At 49.3% G+C, this 13,515-nt stretch overlaps 1 protein-coding gene across 6 annotated transcripts in view; it reads left to right on the top strand.

Annotated features, from left to right (window-relative positions):
• The window catches only part of LOC109908430 (focal adhesion kinase 1-like), a 241,193-nt gene that overhangs the window by 40,444 nt on the left and 187,234 nt on the right, over positions 1 to 13,515 (top strand). The window contains exon 1 of one of the 6 annotated variants that reach the window (XM_031795105.1): positions 12,120 to 12,335. The exons of the other annotated variants lie outside the window; for them this stretch is intronic. Within the exon in view, the coding sequence (XP_031650965.1) occupies positions 12,317 to 12,335 (19 nt within the window). The 5' untranslated portion in view covers positions 12,120 to 12,316. Of the gene's footprint in view, positions 1 to 12,119; positions 12,336 to 13,515 lie in introns of those variants that run through there. 6 annotated transcript variants of the gene reach the window in all.

Genomic DNA, 13,515 nt, shown 5'->3' with positions numbered 1-13,515 from the left:
CAAACAGAAGAGCCTTTGGACCTGTTTTATTTCACACCTACTGTATTCCTAACTTAAAAACCTCTTAAGGATCAGACCCTTTTTTTCTTCTTCAATTTTCACCTAAAATTACATACCCAAATCGAACTGTCTGTAGCTCAGGATCTGTGCAAGGTATGCATATACTTGATACCATTTGAAGTTTTTGGAAATGTGAAATTAGGAGAATATAACACATTAGATCTGGTAAAAGATAATACAAAGAAAAACTGTGTTTGAAATGCATCTTTGAAATGCAAGAGAAAGGCCGAAATGTAATATTCCAGGTTAGGCGCAATTTAGATGTTGGCCACTAGATGGCAGCAGTGTATGTGCAAAGTTTTAGACTGATTCAATGAACCATTGCAGTTCTGTTCAAAATGTTGTATCAAGACTGCCAAATATGCCTAATTGGTTTATTAATACATTTTCAAGTTCATAACTGTGCACTCTCCTCAAACAATAGCATGGGTTTCTTTCACTGTAATAGGAGAAATAAACAAATGGATGAATGAGCAATAATTGTGCACCTTACTTCACAATTGAATTTAAATTAGGCCAAACTGAATGATGAGGGTGAAGAGGTTGATTTAATTTAGAACAACAATATTGTAAGAATGAGTTTGTTTTATGCCTATGTATCAGTGTTGGAGCTCATGTTAATAATTTGACTGGGCACGTTGCGGATTGATACCATTCTCTTTGACAAAGCTGTTACAGGACCTTTATTTAACATGGCAAGTCAGTTAAGAAGAAAATCTTATTTACAATGACGGCCTACTCCGGCCAAACCCAGACGACGCTGGGCCAATTGTGCACTGCCCTATGGGACTCCCAATCATGGCTGGATGTGATACAGCCTGGATTCGAACCAGGCATCTTGCACTGAGATGCAGTGCCTTAGACCACTACGCCACTCGGGAGCCTATTACTAATCACAGTTATTGTAAGGGAAACGAAAACATGCTGTGTGTTGCAGTAGGCCTTTAGAATAATGCAAAACATATCCTTGACTCTATCCAACTTGATGAGCAGGAATTAGACAATGCCAGTCAGCCTGCACATTGAAACTATACCAAAACTAATTTCACACATAAGAGTTAGCCTATAGACAAGATTACATTGACAATAATCTGATGAGTGACAATATTAGGGAAAGGAGCATCACTTTATCAAATCCTCCTTCAGAGTCACATGCAGGTAAAATCGTTTAGATTTCTATATAGTATCAGAAAGATCATATTCTGCTGTTTCTTTATCAGCTCTATTTCCAAATGTAACTTTTTCCAATAATAACCATGCTATCCATGCATTCAGCACATGATCACTCGTGCGGCAGCATTGCTCTGGCTACTAAGCAAAAAACTAGTAACATAATAAACTTAACATTTTAAATATACTATTCTGTCATCCATGGATGAAAGGGTGACAGAAACAGGAATCATGTATAAACTGATAATGGTGCATGTGACTTCAGTGAAATGAATGATGAGGTTCATTGAATTTGATTGATCTGAATGATAAGGATGATTTGAATTTAGAACAATAGTGTAATTATGATAAAGAATTGTGGGCGGTATCACAACTCAGGATAAGACCCAGATGCAGACACAGGAGGTAGATGGTTTGGTTCTCAGAATATTTATTATCACAAAGGGTAAGGCAAAATGGCAGGTCGAAGGCAAGCAGAGGTTCGTAATCCAAGGCAGAGTCAACAAGGGACAGAATGGCAGACAGACAGTCAGGGCAGGGAGAAAGGTCAGAACCGGGAAGACTAAACACGGGAGACAAAGGGATGTTTTCCAAGAATAACCGTGCAAAGACAAAGGTTTAATCCTAGACACATGGAAAGTGGGATGTATACGGAGGGTACGGGGCAACAGAAGATGGAAAGTGGGATGTATACGGAGGGTACGGAGCAACAGAAGATGGAAAGTGGGATGTATACGGAGGGTACGGGGAAACAGAAGATGAAAAGTGGGATGTATACGGAGGGTACGGGGCAACAGAAGATGTAAAGTGGGATGTATACGGAGGGTACGTGGCAACAGAAGATGGAAAGTGGGATGTATACGGAGGGTACGGGGCAACAGAAGATGAAAAGAGGGATGTATACGGAGGGTACGGGGCAACAGAAGATGGAAAGTGGGATGTATACGGAGGGTACGGGGCAACAGAAGATGGAAAGTGGGATGTATACGGAGGGTACGGGGCAACAGAAGATGGAAAGTGGGATGTATACGGAGGGTACGGGGCAACAGAAGATGGAAAGTGGGATGTATACGGAGGGTATGGGGCAACAGAAGATGGAAAGTGGGATGTATACGGAGGGTACGGGGCAACAGAAGATGAAAAGTGGGATGTATAAGGAGGGTACGGGGCAACAGAAGATGGAAAGCGGAGAGGCTAAGGACTTTAGAGATGGGAATGGACCAATTAAACAGGACAAAATTTAAAAGGACAACATTTAAAAGACTCCACCCGGAGGGGCAGATCACGTGTGGACAGCCATACCCTCTGCCCGGGGAGCTGGGGTCCCCCTCTTCCAGGTACGCCAACAGCGATGGATGAACATCTGGGCTGAGGGTATGCTGACCTCTTGCTCAGGGAAGAGCAGGGGTGGGTTACCTAAGGAACACTTGAAGCGTGAGAGTCCAGTGAGGGAGCTGGGAAGGGAGATGCGGGCATACTCCACCCACACAAGTTGCTGGCTCCAGGTGGGGGGGTTGGCAGAGATGAGGCAGCTAAGAGTAGTCTCCAGGTCCTGATTGGCTTGCTCCGATTGGCTGTTGGACTGAGGATGAAACCCGGAGGACAGGATGGCCGATGACCAAATAAGGGTGCAGAATGCCTTCCAGAAGCTGGACAAGAACTGAGACACCCCGATTGGAGACCATGTCGACCAGAAGTCCATGGATCTGGAAGACGTGCGGCACCATAAGCTGGGCCGTCTCCTTGGCTGAAGGTTACTTGGGAAGGGGGAATGAAATGTGCAGCTTTGGAAAACCTATCCACCACAGTAAGGATGGTGGTGTTGCCATCTGACGGAGGGAGACCAGTGACAAAGTCCAGGGATATGTGGGACCAGGGGCAATGAGGAACAGGGAGTGGTTAAAGTAGGCCAGCCGGAGCTTGCCGCTGAGTCTTGTTCTGTGTGCAAACAGTGCAGGCGGTGACGAATGCGGAGATTCCCGTAACCATGATGTGATGGCCACCAAAAACATTGGCGAATGAAGGCCAGGGTCCGAAGGGAGTCAGGATGACAGGTGAGTTTAGAGGAATGGGCCCATTCCAGGAACGGGGACCGGGCAGAATCTGTGACAAAAACCCGCTACGCCTTGCGGTCCCAGCTTTCAATACCCCAGACTAGTGTAGCTGCTAGACAGGAGGTAGGGTGGAGGGTCTCGAGGGTCAGATGGTGTAGCAGTGGAACTATACAGGCGGTAGAGTGCGTCAGGCTTCAACATGTTGGGCCCAGGACGGTTGGCAAAATTGAATCGAGTGAATAACAAAGCCCAACGAACCTGCCTTGAGTTGAGGCTCTTGGCGGTGCGAAGATATTCCAAATTATTGTGGTTGGTCCGCTCTAAGAATGGATTTTCCCCTTCAAGCCAGTGCCTCCACTCCTCCAACGCCATCTTGACCACCAGAAGTTAGATTTCCCACATCATAGTTCCTCTCAGTGGAACTGAGACGATGGTAATGCGCAGGGATGCTGTTTTTGGTCCTGGCAAGAATGCTGGGACAGGACGGCCCCCACTCCAATGTCCGAAGCATCAACCTCCACCACAAACTGATGGGACAGGTCCGGATGGATTAGGATGAGGGCTGTCGTGAAACTGTGCTTCAGGTCCAGAAACGCCCCCGGTCAGCAGCTGGGGACAACATGAACAGAACTTTGGGAAAGGTGAGTGCAGAGAGGGGGGAGGCCAGGGTGCTGTATCCCCGAAATAAAGTGGCTGTAGAAATGAGCAAATCTCAGGAAACATTGCAACAGCACTCTGGATGTGGATTGGGGCCAATCCACCTCCGCTCTCACCTTGTCAGGATCCATCTGAATGTTCCCTGCAGCGATGACGTATATCAGAAAGGAGATAGTGGAATGATGGAACTCTCATTTCTCCGCTTTAACAAACAGCTTGTTCTCCAGAAGGCACTGGAGGACTTGTCGGACATGGAGAACATGCTCTTGAGCCGACCGGGAAAAGACAAGGATGTCGTCGAGATGGACAAACACAAACCAGTTCCACGTGTCACGATTGAACATCGTTGCACAGGGCCTGGAACACTGCGAGAGCATTGGTCAGACCAAACGTTATAACCAGGTACTCGTAGTGTCCGATAGCCGTGTTGAAGGCTGTCTTCCACTCGTCTCCTTCCCATATCCGAACCAGGTGGTAGGAGGTCCATCTCCGAAAAGATGGTTGCCCCCTGGAGACGTTTGAAAGCCGTGGAGAGGAGTGGTAGCAGGTAATGATTTTTTACCGTTATGTCATTGAGGCCTCAGTAGTCGATACACGGAGCAGGGTTTTGTTCTTTTCCACAAAGAAAAACCCTGCGCCGGCTGCTAGAGAGTCCTCAATGTATACCTCCATGGTCTTGGTCTCCGGGCCAGACAGGGAATAAAGCCACCCCCCAGGTGGTGTGGTGCCCGGGAGGAGGTCAATGGTGCAATCGTAGGGTCTATGCGAAGGAAGGGATGTGGCGCGAGCCTTGTTGAATAATTCCCAGAGGTCCTGGTTCTTCGCAGGAACGGCAGAGCGATCTGAGTCTTTTCCCAAGCTCGCAGAAGGATGTCCCAGGGCAGGCTGCGCCGCCTTAAGGCAATATGTGTGGCAGAACGAGCTATAAAGTGTATAAACTGAATGGACTCAGTGATTACCCGACACTCGCAGGTTAATGGGAACCGTACTGTGAGTGACCCTGCCAATGGAGCGTCTGTCCAAAGCTCTGGCGTCCATAGGAATGGAGAGGAGTTGAGTAGAGAGACCCTAGTATCTGAGCTGGGTCTTATCCATGAAGCTCTCGTCAGCCCCAGAGTCAATGAGCAAACTGGAGAGATTTTGACCGGTCACCCCACAGCAGGATAGCGTGGAGAGGGGTATGAGTAATGGTAGTTTAGAGACTCCCTGTATTGCCCGCCAGCGTACCTGTACCTACTGATGAGCCTGGTCTTTTACTGGACAGGTGGCTATGTAATGTCCTGTAGTACCACAATACAGGCAACTGTTGGAGCTCAGCCTGCTTAAATGTTCACTAGGAGAAAATCTAGCTCTCCCCAGTTGCATGGCCTCAGGAGGAGACGAGCTGCCAGTCCCCGAGGGGGCTCGGGTGATATCGAATTCTCTCGGGAATGCAGGTGTCGGGAACTTCCAGGGTTCTTCGGAGGCAAGTGAGAAACTGTGTACGAGCGAGTGTGGCTGACAACAGACAACCTCACCCTCCTGCGTTCCCGTAGGCGCCCATTGATCCTTATAGTCAAGGCTATGGGGGAGTCGAGGTCCCTGGGTAACTCCCAGGCTGCGAGTTCATCTTTGATTCCCTCCGATAATCCATGAAGGAAGGTGTCGAACAGGGACTCCGGGTTCCAGGCACTCTCGGGGGCCAGCATGCAAAAGTCAACCATGTAGTCTGCTTCACTGCGTGAGTCTTGACGCAGACGAAGTAGCTTCCGAGCAGCCTCTCTCCCAGACACCGGGGAATCGAACACCTTCCTTACCTCCGCCACAAAATCCTCCAGACTGTCAAACAATGGATTGTTGAGTGAGGCCCTTCCAAACATCAGCGTTATGAGATACTCTATCTTCGGCCGATCCGAAGAAGGCTAGGCTGTAGCTCAAAGATGAGGGATCACTGGGAGAGAAATGCTTGGCAGGTTCCAGGATCTCCAGCATAGTGCTCCGGAGGAGGTAAGTGGGGTTCTCGGGAAGCCTGGCTTGGGAGAATCATCGCTAGTAGCGAGGTTACTGAGCGCCTGGGAGGTTTCCGTTGTGGCTTGCTACAGTAGTGGGTTGAACATTTGGTCATGTTGTTCCTCCAAGGTATGGAGTCCCTCCATGATGTTCTGAAGTAGCTCCTTGTGTCTTCCAATGGGGGCTCCTTGCAGGGAGATGTTGTGGAGCTGGCCTGAGCGTTGTGGAGCTGGCCTGAGTCTGCTGGGTTCAGTCATGGCCAGTTAGTACTATCACAACTCAATATAAGACCCAGATGCAAACACAGGAGGTAGATGGTTTGGTTCTCAGAATATTTATTATCAAAAAGGGTATGGCAAAAGGGCAGCGCAGACAGAAAGGTGTAAACCGGGAAGACAAGAAAACAAAATTAATGCGAAGGCAACACATGGAAAACACTTTTACGGAGGTATAAATACACAAGGGATAATGGAGAAAAATGGGAAACATCTGGTGGGGGGTGGAGACAATCACAAGACCGGTGAAACAGATCAGGGTGTCACAGGCGGTCTAATTCCTTTATTATGAAAATTGTACATAATTTCCCCTCGGAGAGTCAAATCAGACAGAGGTCAACATACTACAATGTGTGTTGTTGTCAATGGCAAGCTGAACTAAACAAATGGACGCAGAATTTAGATGAGTTGGAGTCAGATGTAGGATCAGATATTGAGCTTGAAATCGACGTTGCTGATCAAGAGTCTTCATTTGATTCTGATGTTGACCTCGAACCTCCGCCTCCGATTCCTGAGCCTCGCCGCAGAAAAAACAAAACAGAGCCTACTGCCACGGTGAGACAGGAGTCTGGGAGGAATGACGCTGTTTGGGTAGAGAAGAGTGATGAATGTATGTGACATGCAGATGTTGCATCACATCTGAGATTGTACTGTTGCTCATCAGCACAGAAAAGGAAGCAGTACATGGGACATGTCTAAGGATGAACTCTAAGCAGTGATTGCCCTCTTGCATGTTTGCGGTACGTACGGTGGAAAGAGCATGGATGTGGAGTCATTTTGGTCTGATGGGTGTAACGCAACCGCTTCAAAGAGATTATGCGACACCTGCGGCAGGTGCACACGAAACAAGGCCCATGAAAACCATGTGCAGTGCAATCGATTTGTTTGTGGGGCTTGCTCACACAAAGCCCCGAAGCTGTGCGCTGACTGTGGACCCAAAGCATAAAAAGACCAGATTGATTCATTCAAATCTCATGCATAAAGGCATGTCCGATACAATCAACAAATAACTGTTTTTATATATTGTCATGATTATATTTATTTTATTTTTGCTATTCATTCTTTACAGTTGTTCTTGCACTGGTGCTTTTGTTTAGGAATATAGCAAATAGTTTCACCTGTGACCTGGATGGTTATTTTATTATTTATTATTATTATTTATTAATTATTATTATTATTATTGTTATCTTTTTCGTTTCTACTTTGTTAATATAGTTTATAACTCTACTAATGGAATCTACAAATAAAGTAGATCAAATAGATTACACTGTAATGGTTTTATTGGAAGGGAAATGAAAATAATCTATAGGTCTAAATTTTTCCTAGGACTTTGTAGAATTACACAAAACATATATCTTATATTTCCACAAATATTTCTTCATGCAATTAATCCTTTATAATAGTTGATGCACTATTTATCAAGCGTTTGGCGCTTGTGTTAGCTGTACCTTGCGGGTTGATGCATATGCTGAAGGCGATGCCCGACATAGTTCTCTAGCGGGTACTTCTAGGCATAAAGGCGGTGCTAGTGTTTATCTCCATGTAATATCACTGATTTGTAAGATTTATGGTCTATCTATCAAGAACTTCCAATTCTACTCCAGCGGTTGTCTAATGTAATGAATAAATAATAATACATTGAAATTAGAACATGCTTTTAATTGAAAGACAATAGCAAAGTATGTTGGCCAAATTCCATGTTATAGGTGTCTAGTTGCAGTCAGTTTGGTTAGTTCTGGCTCAGCCCTGGTCCATTCCCCAGGGTTTAGGGTTTAGTGTGTAGTTGCAGTCAGTTTGGTTAGTTCTGGCTCAGCCCTGGTCCATTCCCCAGGGTTTAGGGTTTAGTGTCTAGTTGCAGTAAGTTTGGTTAGTTCTGGCTCAGCCCTGGTCCATTCCCCAGGGGTTAGGGTTTAGTGTGTAGTTGCAGTCAGTTTGGTTAGTTCTGGCTCAGCCCTGGTCCATTCCCCAGGGGTTAGGGTTTAGTGTCTAGTTGCAGTCAGTTTGGTTAGTTCTGGCTCAGCCCTGGTCCATTCCCCAGGGGTTAGGGTTTAGTGTGTAGTTGCAGTCAGTTTGGTTAGTTCTGGCTCAGCCTTGGTCCATTCCCCAGGGGTTAGGGTTTAGTGTGTAGTTGCAGTCAGTTTGGTTAGTTCTGGCTCAGCCCTGGTCCATTCCCCAGGGGTTAGTGTCTAGTTGCAGTCAGTTTGGTTAGTTCTGGCTCAGCCCTGGTCCATTCCCCAGGGGTTAGGGTTTAGTGTGTAGTTGCAGTCAGTTTGGTTAGTTCTGGCTCAGCCCTGGTCCATTCCCCAGGGGTTAGGGTTTAGTGTCTAGTTGCAGTCAGTTTGGTTAGTTCTGGCTCAGCCCTGGTCCATTCCCCAGGGGTTAGGGTTTAGTGTGTAGTTGCAGTCAGTTTGGTTAGTTCTGGCTCAGCCCTGGTCCATTCCCCAGGGGTTAGGGTTTAGTGTCTAGTTGCAGTCAGTTTGGTTAGTTCTGGCTCAGCCCTGGTCCATTCCCCAGGGTTTAGGGTTTAGTGTCTAGTTGCAGTCAGTTTGGTTAGTTCTGGCTCAGCCCTGGTCCATTCCCCAGGGGTTAGGGTTTAGTGTGTAGTTGCAGTCAGTTTGGTTAGTTCTGGCTCAGCCCTGGTCCATTCCCCAGGGGTTAGGGTTTAGTGTGTAGTTGCAGTCAGTTTGGTTAGTTCTGGCTCAGCCCTGGTCCATTCCCCAGGGGTTAGTGTTTAGTGTCTAGTTGCAGTCAGTTTGGTTAGTTCTGGCTCAGCCCTGGTCCATTCCCCAGGGTTTAGGGTTTAGTGTGTAGTTGCAGTCAGTTTGGTTAGTTCTGGCTCAGCCCTGGTCCATTCCCCAGGGGTTAGGGTTTAGTGTGTAGTTGCAGTCAGTTTGGTTAGTTCTGGCTCAGCCCTGGTCCATTCCCCAGGGGTTAGGGTTTAGTGTCTAGTTGCAGTCAGTTTGGTTAGTTCTGGCTCAGCCCTGGTCCATTCCCCAGGGGTTAGGGTTTAGTGTCTAGTTGCAGTCAGTTTGGTTAGTTCTGGCTCAGCCCTGGTCCATTCCCCAGGGTTTAGGGTTTAGTGTGTAGTTGCAGTCAGTTTGGTTAGTTCTGGCTCAGCCCTGGTCCATTCCCCAGGGGTTAGGGTTTAGTGTGTAGTTGCAGTCAGTTTGGTTAGTTCTGGCTCAGCCCTGGTCCATTCCCCAGGGGTTAGGGTTTAGTGTCTAGTTGCAATCAGTTTGGTTAGTTCTGGCTCAGCCCTGGTCCATTCCCCAGGGTTTAGGGTTTAGTGTGTAGTTGCAGTCAGTTTGGTTAGTTCTGGCTCAGCCCTGGTCCATTCCCCAGGGGTTAGGGTTTAGTATGTAGTTGCAGTCAGTTTGGTTAGTTCTGGCTCAGCCCTGGTCCATTCCCCAGGGGTTAGGGTTTAGTGTCTAGTTGCAGTCAGTTTGGTTAGTTCTGGCTCAGCCCTTGTCCATTCCCCAGCGATTAGGGTGACCTCTGGCCCTTCAAATGAGCTTCCCATCAGTCACACAGTACACACACACACCACAGCATAGCCACAGGAAGTAGGGGTGCTGAGGGTGCTGCAGCAACCCCCTGGAAAATCTGAATTACAATAAAATGTTCAGAAGCATATATATTATATACAGTTAAATACATATTTTTCAGTATTCAGGAAATGGAAGAAAGCGAACAGAGGAAGCCGACACTAGTGAGATCTGTGTGTGACTGTCTACTGCAGGGGTGTCAAAGTGATTCAGCCCCTGGGGCTGCATTCGATCTTCAACAGGGTCCGGGGGGCCACACTGAAAATGTGTTATATTTCCTCTGTGTCAAAATGTGCAAGAAATAGTCCTCCATCTATCGTTTTGGGATTTTCGATGTTCCTTGACTGTCTAGATTTAATTTCAGTGATTTATTAGCAAGCTGGACACAGTCAAGAAACTGTATTCATGTAAGTCCATTATTTATTTACTCAAACCACCCACGGCCAGATTGGGACCCCCTTGTGGTCCGTCTGTTTGACACCCCTATTGTGTGTAGTGATGCCTCGGCAGTGTGATGGTAGATGCAGGAAGCTGGTTTTATGTGTCTCCCTGTCTGCTCTCTATTGAGGGCTAATGGCCATGCACTGTGATGGACGGCTATTGTTGGTGACATTTGATTGACTTTTCTGTTCGTCTTGCCCCCTCCTCTCTTCCTCCCTTTCCCCCCTTTCTCTCTCTCAATTCCTTTTATCTCTCTCTCTCACTCTTTCTCACCGTGCTTTCTTCCTTTCCTTCTCTTTATCCCCTCCTCCTGCTCTCCACCCTCCCTCCTCCTCCTGCTCTTCCCTCTTCCTCCTCTTCCTGCTCTTCCCCTTCCCTCCTCCTGCTCCTCTCTCCTCCTGCTCTTTCCCCCTCCCTGCTCCTGCTCTTCCTCCTCTCTCCTCCTGCTCCTCTCTCCTCCTGCTCCTCCTCCTCCTGCTCTTTCCCCTCCCTCCTCCTCCTCCTGCTCTTCCCCCTCCCTCCTCCTCTTCCTGCTCTTCCCCCTCCCTCCTCCTGCTCATCCCCCTCCCTCCTCCTCCTCCTGCTCTTCCCCCTCCCTCCTCCTCTTCCTGCTCTTCCCCCTCCCTCCTCCTGCTCTTCCCCCTCCCTCCTCCTCTTCCTGCTCTTCCCCCTCCCTCCTCCTCTTCCTGCTCTTCCCCCTCCCTCCTCCTGCTCTTTCCCCTCCCTCCTCCTCCTCCTGCTCTTTCCCCTCCCTCCTCCTCTTCCTACTCTTCCCCCTCCCTCCTCCTGCTCTTCCCCCTCCCTCCTCCTCTTCCTGCTCTTCCCCCTCCCTCCTCCTCTTCCTGCTCTTCCCCCTCCCTCCTCCTCTTCCTGCTCTTTCCCCCTCCCTCCTCCTGCTCTTTCCCCTCCCTCCTCCTCCTCCTGCTCTTCCCCCTCCCTCCTCCTCTTCCTGCTCTTCCCCCTCTCCCCTCCTGCTCTTCACCCTCCCTCCTCCTCTTCCTGCTCTTCCCCCTCTCTCCTCCTGCTCTTCCCCCTCCCTCCTCCTCCTCCTGCTCTTCCCCCTCTCTCCTCCTGCTCTTCCCCCTCCCTCCTCCTCCTCCTCCTGCTCTTCCCCCTCCCTCCTCCTCTTCCTGCTCTTCCCCCTCCCTCCTCCTCTTCCTGCTCTTCCCCCTCCCTCCTCCTCTTCCTGCTCTTCCCCCTCCCTCCTCCTCTTCCTGCTCTTCCCCCTCCCTCCTCCTGCTCTTTCCCCTCCCTCCTCCTCCTCCTGCTCTTCCCCCTCCCTCCTCCTCTTCCTGCTCTTCCCCCTCCCTCCTCCTGCTCTTCCCCCTCCCTCCTCCTCTTCCTGCTCTTTCCCCTCCCTCCTCCTCCTCCTGCTCTTCCCCCTCCCTCCTCCTCTTCCTGCTCTTTCCCCTCCCTCCTCCTCCTCCTGCTCTTCCCCCTCCCTCCTCCTCTTCCTGCTCTTCCCCCTCTCTCCTCCTGCTCTTCCCCCTCCCTCCTCCTCCTCCTGCTCTTCCCCCTCCCTCCTCCTCTTCCTGCTCTTTCCCCTCCCTCCTCCTCCTCCCGCTCTTCCCCCTCCCTCCTCCTCTTCCTGCTCTTCCCCCTCCCTCCTCCTGCTCTTTCCCCCTCCCTGCTCCTGCTCTTCCCCCTCTCTCCTCCTGCTCCTCTCTCCTCCTGCTCTCCACCCTCCCTCCTCCTCTTCCTGCTCTTTCCCCCTCTCTCCTCCTGCTCCTTTCTCCTCCTGCTCTTTCCCCCTCCTAATCTTGCTCTTATCCCTCCCTCCTCTTCCTCCTGCTCTTCCCCCTCTCGCTTCCCCTACCTTCTCCGTCCGAGAGACAAAGACCCCAGCCGCCTCCTGTTTCCATCTCTCTCATCCCCCTCTCTCTGTCATTCGGAGGCAGTCCGTCCGTCGGCTGTGTGCGTACACTTGGCTCACACACACACACACACTCTGTCTCTCCATAGTCTGAGATGTAAGGCTACTGTGCTCTACATGGCAGGATATTGTCTTGGTTAAGGCCAGTAAAGGAGGTAGTGGATTGCATGTCGCCGAGGCAACACAGCTTTGTGTATTAATTAGATCCGTCCTTCCGGTCTCCTAGCTACCGGTTTGGCTTTTCTTCTTTAAATGGAAGGACTATATCACGGTAAGGATGGCTATTTTTGTCTTGCCGCTCTGTTCTCGTGTGGTGTAGGCTACGCTGCTACGGTTCGACCCTGCTCTGGTTTATGCTAGGCTAGCTTGCTGAATGGTACAGCGTTTACAGTAGTATTTTCCTGTCCCTCTGCACGGGTGTGTGTGATATTTCTGAACTCCTGTTATCTGTGTTGCTCCTGACTTGCTAATGGCAGCCAAGTCATAAGGCCACAGCATGTGGTCAGAAATGTATTACTTGGGAAATTAGCACAGTATTTAATTAGCCTCATTTTTAGATCCATTTATTAGTGTGGTGATGATAATAGTACATTATTGTATTGATTGGTTATGTTATATCATCTCTTCACCCAATCATACCGGGGACCATCAGTGACGTGTAAAACATCTGTCTCTATTGACTTTGTCTGCAGAGGGTTCATACTATATCTGGGAAAGGGCTTAGTCCATAGTCGTTTATTCACTCACTGACATTCTGTACAGTACTACATGTAGCCTTGATGCATTCCACTTCACAATCCGATGTTCATTTCTTTCTTCATGTCTATTACCTTCTGTTTCTGTCAACCTGCTAATGGCTGACCTAATGGCTGAGACTAAGGTTGTGTTCCAAATAAACCCTAGTAGTGCACTATATAGGCTAAGGCTTAGGGTGCCATTTGGGACAAACGCCTGAGACACAGAACTGTCGTCCTGCAGTGTCTGTTCAATTCCTGATCCAAGCTGTAGATAATCATGTGTCAGTCCCAGTGATAAATGGCCCTGGTCACTGCTGGGTAGTGTGTTCATGCGTGGGAGTAAGGATGGAGGGAAGAGGGAAGGAGAGAGGGAAGGAGAGAGGGAGGGAGGGAGGGAAGAGGGAAGGAGAGAGGGAAAGAAAGAGGGAGGGAGGGAGGGAAGAGGGAAGGAGAGAGAGAGAGGGAGGGAAGAGGGAAGGAGAGAGAGAGGGAGGGAAGAGGGAAGGAGAGAGAGAGGGAGGGAAGAGGGAAGGAGAGAGAGAGGGAGGGAAGAGGGAAGGGGGGAAGAGGGAAGGAGAGAGAGGGAGGGAAGAGGGAAGGAGAGAGAGAGGGAGGGAAGAGGGAAGGAGAGAGAGAGGGAGGGAAGAGGGAAGGAGAGAGAGGGAGGGAAGAGGGAAGGAGAGAGAGGGAGGGAAGAGGGAAGGAGAGAGAGGG

Source organism: Oncorhynchus kisutch, linkage group LG17, assembly GCF_002021735.2.
Source record: "Oncorhynchus kisutch isolate 150728-3 linkage group LG17, Okis_V2, whole genome shotgun sequence".
Lineage (NCBI taxonomy): Eukaryota > Metazoa > Chordata > Actinopteri > Salmoniformes > Salmonidae > Oncorhynchus > Oncorhynchus kisutch.
Note: the sequence above shows the minus strand (reverse complement) of the source record. Positions and strands in the feature narration are given on the sequence as shown.